This window comes from Penaeus japonicus, unplaced genomic scaffold (assembly GCF_977035675.1).
Source record: "Penaeus japonicus unplaced genomic scaffold, GWHDUDI00000001_assembly GWHDUDI00000021, whole genome shotgun sequence".
NCBI lineage: Eukaryota > Metazoa > Arthropoda > Malacostraca > Decapoda > Penaeidae > Penaeus > Penaeus japonicus.
The window spans coordinates 20,583,835-20,591,334 of NW_028234423.1; the positions used below are offsets into that span (position 1 = coordinate 20,583,835).

The window sequence follows — 7,500 nt, forward strand, 5'->3', positions numbered from 1 at the left end:
CTTTTTCTATCTTGGTTAATGCAAACCATACACTTTTAGAATCCTGTAACTATCTTTCTTAAATTTATATCTCTTCTGTCTTTAATATAGTATCGTTATTATCATTATCATCATTATTTTAAACACTACATCTATATTGTAACCAGTGCAACTAATCAAAATGTCAGTTGTAACAATTATGACTGTTTTTGAACATTTTATTATTTAGAAAGTCTTGTCTCCTTCCTAATCAATATGAAAACACCCATGCATCAACTCTCGCTCACTCATCCTGATAGGTTAGTGATTAGAGAAAACACATCATGAAACTCAAACTAAACCTAGTTTGCAAAGGGGAAAAAAATAACATCTAGAAATATCTATCTTCTACATGGTATTACTTCTCTAAAGCAAGAAATGAAAACATCAAGTAAATGCTTCCGAGACACGATACTGCCCTACCGGGAATCTACTCCCTCGCCCAGCTTTAAGTAATGCTTTGGGACCTCCTCCCCTAGACAATGATAACAGCTGTGCCACACATGCACCAAGCTGAGAGAATGTAACCCCCTTGATGACAAAGTACTATTATTATTACCAAAGACAGCATAGGCAACTTAAGAGCAATAAATGAAATGCTGCCCATCTTTTTTTAATCTTTTCTGAACTTTAAAAAAAATGGAGCGTGAGAGAGAAAAAAAATCAAACCATCCAAAAAGAAAAATATAAGCTACTCAAAACTAGTAGATGGGTTTTGAAAAATCTGCACAAATGGAAAAGAACTGATAATATGAATTTGCATGTGAACCGAGATTGTTTGAGCGTGTCTAAACTGCCACCTACACTTAAATGCATATTAGTAACAATTAGCAACTCAAATGGTCATTCAGCTAAAATACTAGAGGGATATTTATAAAGCTGAAGGGTCAAACTAAAGGGGTAAACAGCTAACAAATAAAAATAATGTATGAATTTTCTGGGTGTTAAAATGAACATCATATAGTTGAATTCCTATCCTCCTAGCCTTGAATCTATAAAAGTGATTGTATACTGTAAAAATGTTCTTTATATGCCTCATCAGAAGTTTAAAGACAATTTTGTAAAGTGATTACAACTTCCCAAACTTGGCAATCAGAATCTAATCAACAAACACCCCACAAACAACTCACACAGGCCTTAATTCATTACACACTTTATGGACATTTAATCAACCACAATAATGTGCTTCTTACTTAATAAAACAAATGCAATAAAAATCAACAACATAATGCTTTAACCACTCTCACTCATGTGCTATAGTTGAATTGAGGCATTAGTGAGAACAATACAAAATCATTAGAACGTGCAATAGCAGCAGCACAAAAATGATCAGGCAAGAAAGCAGTTTTCCTTGCTGCACCCATGTTAAGTAATTTACAACCAGTTACACGACAATTATCTTTTCTTTCTTACCTGATTGATTTTAAGTTAGTACATAGCAGAACACACAAACTATACCCCTAAGAAGTAAGATAAAAATAAATACTGGCTTTAGGCTAACTAGAGAAGGTAAGCGTCACCGTGAGAACAGCTTCAGATCGCATCTCCCCCCACATACCAGAGATATGTCCTCCTCTGGGTGAATGATGCGGGAATTGGCAGACACTGTGGTGATCAGCGCAGGTTTCTTAGACTCCTTCTCCTGCATTCCAGTGTTGCCACTTGACACTTGGTTACTGGGTGCCGACTGACCATTCGCTTGACTGTAGGCTGGAAATGCTGGTTTGACTGGACCAATTTGGCTGTTGGCTGTTGTTGTATGCTGAAAAGAAAATTACAGTACAGAATCCCATGCTGATCCTTAGTGTTGCTCCTTTGCCACAACAACCTGCTTATCAGATGGCGAGACTTCGAGGAATCTAAGACATATATTCTGATCTTCCTCTTCTACTTTCCAGTAAAGAAAAAGGGAAGAATTCCTTTCCATGGACAAATGATGAACCACAGAGCAAAAGATCTATAAGGATAACATCCATGAAGCAAACCAGACAAGAAATATAAATTACAACACTACACATAAAGATATCAATAAAAATAAAGCTGGGACAAACTTTCAATCTAATAAACATTTGATGCAATCCATAAACTTCAGCAACCAGATAACCATCTCAGAATCTCAAAATAATCGCTAATGTTATAAGACTAACACTCAAAAGCACAAAAGATTAAAGAAATTATGGCATGCACACTACTAATGTGCTGATCCTTCCCCTTCAGTATTCAACAGGCTTCAGACATGGTATAGAGTGCTTTGTGTTGCATATGCAATTAAGAGATCCAGAAATGGAAGTAGCTTGAATCTGTGGATACCAATGTGAAACTGAGAATTATGCACTAATTGTTAGATATTTGTTAGCATCTGTAGAGATCCTATATAAACCATTTTCTACTTCTTAAGCAGCAAATGTCTTTCACTGAGACACTGCAATAACTGAAGAACCTAAACATTTTTTTTTTCTTATACAAATATATGCTTTTCCCCAAAAAACAACTAATAATACACACAGTGCTGCCATACTTTTAACACCATGAGTGTCCCTTATAGATAACTGGTAAATAGGAAGACAGAATTACATGATCAAGGCCATGTGTGATCAGAAACAAGTAAAAGTTAAATAATGCATGTATTCTTTTCTTGAAAGTGGAGAAAATTGGTATAGCTGCAAATGAAATTCAACCACATAATAAGAATACATATTCATTAAAAGTTATTAATAAGCTGATAAAAAGAGTTACTGAGTGATATGTCCCTGCATTCATAAATAACTTGGCCAATATGGACATTGTTGAAATTCATTGGGGGGGAAATGTCATACCTGTGCCGCTGATGGAAAGAGAGGTTTGCTTGGTGGTTGTGAGGTGTTTGGTGCACTGTTGGCAGGCGGTGCTCCTGGGGGAGGCATGGGACCCATTGGGCCCATTGGTCCCATCATGCCTGGGCCACTCATGTATGGGGGCATGTGACTCATTGGGCCCATGTGACCCATCATTGGCATCATGGGACCACCTGGCCCCATCATAGGGCCCATGGGTGCCATGGGTCCTGGTGGTCCCTGAGGAGGCATATTAGGAGGCGGTGGGTTTGACTGGCCTGGAAGGCTCGACTGAGAGTCGTCATCGTCATCCTCATCTTGACGCTTGCCCCCGCTGCCCGTTCTGCCTGCTCTCTGTCTCTCGTGCTCCTTTACATCTTCTTCTGGGATCCCCTCCATTCCATATATTTCAATCTCTATATTATTTCTATTAGGAAGTGCATTGGGAACTTTGTCTATCGTTTCCTTATGGACCTGTGGAAGATTAAGATCATGTGCTTACAATGCCCCAAGATGGGAAGGATTAGGAGAGCAATTTGGAGTCCTACAAGTTTAACCCACTCACGACGGGATATATTAGCTGAATTTTCCGCCTGCCCGCAGCTTCCCGCATAGTGATTTCTCGAGGGGCGAGGCCACACTGAACACCATTTCTTTTCTTGACCAAGCCCAAAAAAATATAAACATACAAATGCAACTTCAGTGAGTATATACAAACATAACTATGTTTAATATGTATATACGGCGAACTATATCTGACATTACAGATAAGGTCCGTAGTGTCAGAAATATTCTGATGTGATATGCCACAAATGTCGTGAATGGGTTAAGGACTGAAAAAAATAGGATATTTCACAGCTAGTTCTGCAGGAACAAAGAAGAGAACACAATAATCCAAACACAAATACGAATGAGAACTATAACTATCAGACACCAACTCTCAGAACTAGAATACAAAATAAACATGAACACGAGGGCACTTACCTGCATACAATGGATGGAAAGCCCAGGGCCAGTATAAAGCTTTTTATGACATATATGGCATTTAAAGTGTTTCGCTTTTTGGTGTTGTATCAAAATCTTTTCATCATCAAACTCACGATTGCAATACCTGAAATGGAAACAGTTGTTGAAAATTAGGGTATTCAGATAGGTTTTGCACTTGTAATTAAACTATGGATATACACCTCCTCCTTCTTAAATTGTTCAAAAGTGTACAATCTCTATCTATAGCTATTTCCTCTCATGGCCATGTTTTCATCCTGCCAAATATCATTGTTTACTGATGGACCTTAATCAGAACTGCATCCCTTTACCTTCTGTATATTATGTTATTTACCCTTTGATGCCTTGACATAGGGGGGTTTTAGACAGAGGAGGGTTTAATCACAATGAAGTTAATTATTGGGCCCATCAGATATTCCTATCTACCCTATTCCAGAGACTTTGGTAAATGTTCTTAAATCACTGTTATATGTGTTATCGATCTCATTGTCATTAGTATGATTAACAATGATAATAACCGTAATACAAATACAAATAACAATAACAATAACAATAACAATAAATATAACAATAACATTAACAATAATAATAATAATAATAATAACAATAACAATAATAATAATAGCAATAGCAATAATAATAATAATAATAATAATAATAATAATATTAACAATAACAATAACAATAATAATGATGATAATGATAACAATAACAACAACAATAATAACAATAATGATAACAATAACAATAACAATAATGATAATAATAACAATTATTATTATTATTATTATTATTATTATTATTATTATTATTATTATTATCATCATCATTATTATTATCATAATAATAATAATAACAATAATAATGATGACGGTGTGTCACACCAGTGTGACACAGCAAAAAGCCCAATGATTGGGGCGACACACCAGTGTGATGTTCCCGATGCAATATTGCATAGGCCCGGCAAAGGGGGTTGCCACTCGCCGGGCCCGTTGGGATTGGGTTAAGAATAATAACAAAAATTACAATAACTATATCAATAAAAACAGAAATATGATAAAAGTAATAGAAATGAAAACTTTCTCAATTCTTCTTAATGAATTGGGTAAATAGGAAAGGTTAGCTTACCCCAGACTCCCTGGTGACAATACATTAACAAAACCTTTGATTGGCAATACCAGTATGTCATACTAGGGGCACTCAATCTTTAATGTTACCTAATATTGGCAGCATAATAGACACCGAGTCAGGCATGAACCAATTCCTACCTCATGTTGAGATACAAGCTTGTAGGTGCCACATCATTCATAAATTCTAACTATAGTCATAGTCAAATGGACTGACAAGAAAATTCTGTCATACTTGTAAAAAAAGATAATAGTCACTACTTGTGAAGAAAATGGATTTTTTTTTACCAATTCTCAGCCTGCCTACAGTCATATGAGAATAGTATGGTAAAATAACACCAAAACTGTGGGTGCCAAAAGGTGTATCAACAGATAACACAGCAAAAACTAATCATTTTAATAGGACTAAATCATCTACGAGTTAAGAGTTCCTAGGTTTCCCTTCCTTGTATATTCCCTATTCTCTATTCTGGTACATTTTTAACAGCTGGTCTCTTGGCAGTGGAGAGTGAACCTTGCGGAATACTGGTCAGTCCTGACAGACCCAAGAAAAATCTTACTACTGGTGAGTTTGGCAAAGCATATCCAGTATTTTTATAACTAGAGAATCTGTTGCAGCATTATCTTGCCATAAATGTTACCTTGCCAAAAATCAAGACCTCAACAGGGAGTCAACGCATTACTGGTGTGGGTTCTATACATACTCCAGATCAAAATACTTGTAATTTAAAAGTATAATTAAAGCATTAACCTACATAAGCCTACACTTGCTCACATGCATACAGACAAGCGCTCTCATACACATATTCACAAAAGAAATTGTGGCCTGGTTTCATCTGACCTGGCACCCACTACAAAATGACTGCCAATATCATTCCTGTTACATTATGTTGTGATCCTCTATGGATAGTGGATACATACAATCAGCTCAGCATATTTTTTATGGACAACAAAAAGTTTAAAGGTTGCATTCAAATCTTAAAATTTCAGTATTACTAGATCATAAAATAAATACAAAAGTCATTATGACATTTCTTGCAAAAATTTAGCAAGTTATTTGATATAGAAATATAATAATTGTAATAATTCAATCAACCCTTCGCCTTGCATTGATAGACAATTGACTCACTGTTTTTGTTCTACCTGATGTGCCCTTGTTTGGAAAAGAGCCAGTTCAGCTCGATCACAGACAACCAGTGAGGAAAATCCTTGGATCAGCTGGCCAATCACAGCATTTTCCTGTTTCAATATTTCTTAATCCTTGATTATGGATAACCTCAAAACTAGGTATGGTTAAGCAAGATCATCGGGTTAGGATTTTGTATGTGAAAATTGTCCCAAAAACCACGCAAGAAGATCTCCCACCAAAAATAGCTTCATGTCACGGCACCGGTGGCAGGTATAGATGTAACCATATCTTTTACACCTATATTCTGCAGTGGCCAGAAATACATCCCTTTTAACAGTAATTGTGGCTCCCCCAACATCACAACCCTGATTCCCCAAAGCCTGTTGGATATAGACAGGGATTAACTCGGAAGCTATAGGTTTTATATTCAATTTGTTCCGACAGCACCTAAGGGAAGCAGTCACTATAAATCTGGCTTAATCATTGCAATAACACAAATATTTACCTATCACGCAGCAGTAAAGGTAAACACTACTAGTTATTGCGTTACAATCTCCGTGGAAATATGCCCACAAAAAAGACCAATCTGCATTATTTCTGAGTAAATGTTTGTGGCATATTTCATGCAGCCAACCTCTCATTTTTCTAGATAGCTGTCTAAAAATGATATCAGTTAATGTTTCCAATGGAGGCTTATCATGTAATCCTATGATGATAATTGTCCAATTAAACTGCCATCTGCTTTTTTTACTCTGTGAAGTCCTAATTTGCCTTTGATGATCAGCTGATCCACAAAATAAACATATTTGCTTATGTACCTTTCAAGCACTGGCCTACAATTCCTCAAATAAAAGGAATTGTGATCTCTAATAGGAAAGATTTTACAACAGTATTTTCCTGAATTCCATTTGTCTAAAGAATAATAATAATATTGATTTCCCTTGCCTCAAAATACTAAAGCAATTCCGACAAGTATGTATCCTGAAAAGAATAAACAAATAAATGGCCACATTCTCCTTGAACAATGTTTACAAACAGCTTACAAACAGGAGCTGAAATCCCTCCCTATCTGCATTTCTTTCTTCGTTTTAGAGATAAAACAAATAAAAGCTCAACCATAAAATATTCTATTGGAAAAAAGGTGGATCAACTATCCATCGGAATATGTGGAAAATGTGGTGCAATTCAGTCCATGTGGAGCTGAAATGGTGCATCTCCACGAATAAAAATAGAACAAACATCCACACGGACGTACACGCATACATACACTCATACAGAACGCAGACACACACACACAGCCGTACAGACCTCTAAGTACACGCAGGTCGGGAAATTCCACTTTTCTTTGCGATACTTCAATCATTTCAACGGCTTGGGGACTTAAAGGACCCCAAGACCTAGAAAAATA

General features: G+C 36.3%; 1 protein-coding gene across 3 annotated transcripts in view; it reads right to left on the reverse strand.

Moving 5' to 3' along the window:
• The window catches only part of LOC122266339 (BUB3-interacting and GLEBS motif-containing protein ZNF207), a 19,905-nt gene that overhangs the window by 12,106 nt on the left and 299 nt on the right, over positions 1–7,500 (reverse strand). For all 3 annotated transcript variants that reach the window (XM_043036031.2, XM_043036030.2, XM_043036028.2), the window contains exons 2-4: positions 3,816–3,942; positions 2,835–3,305; positions 1,577–1,780 (exon numbers count right to left, since the gene is read on the reverse strand). In XM_043036031.2, coding sequence (XP_042891965.1) covers positions 1,577–1,780; positions 2,835–3,305; positions 3,816–3,942 — 802 coding nt within the window. The remainder of the gene's footprint in view (positions 1–1,576; positions 1,781–2,834; positions 3,306–3,815; positions 3,943–7,500) is intronic.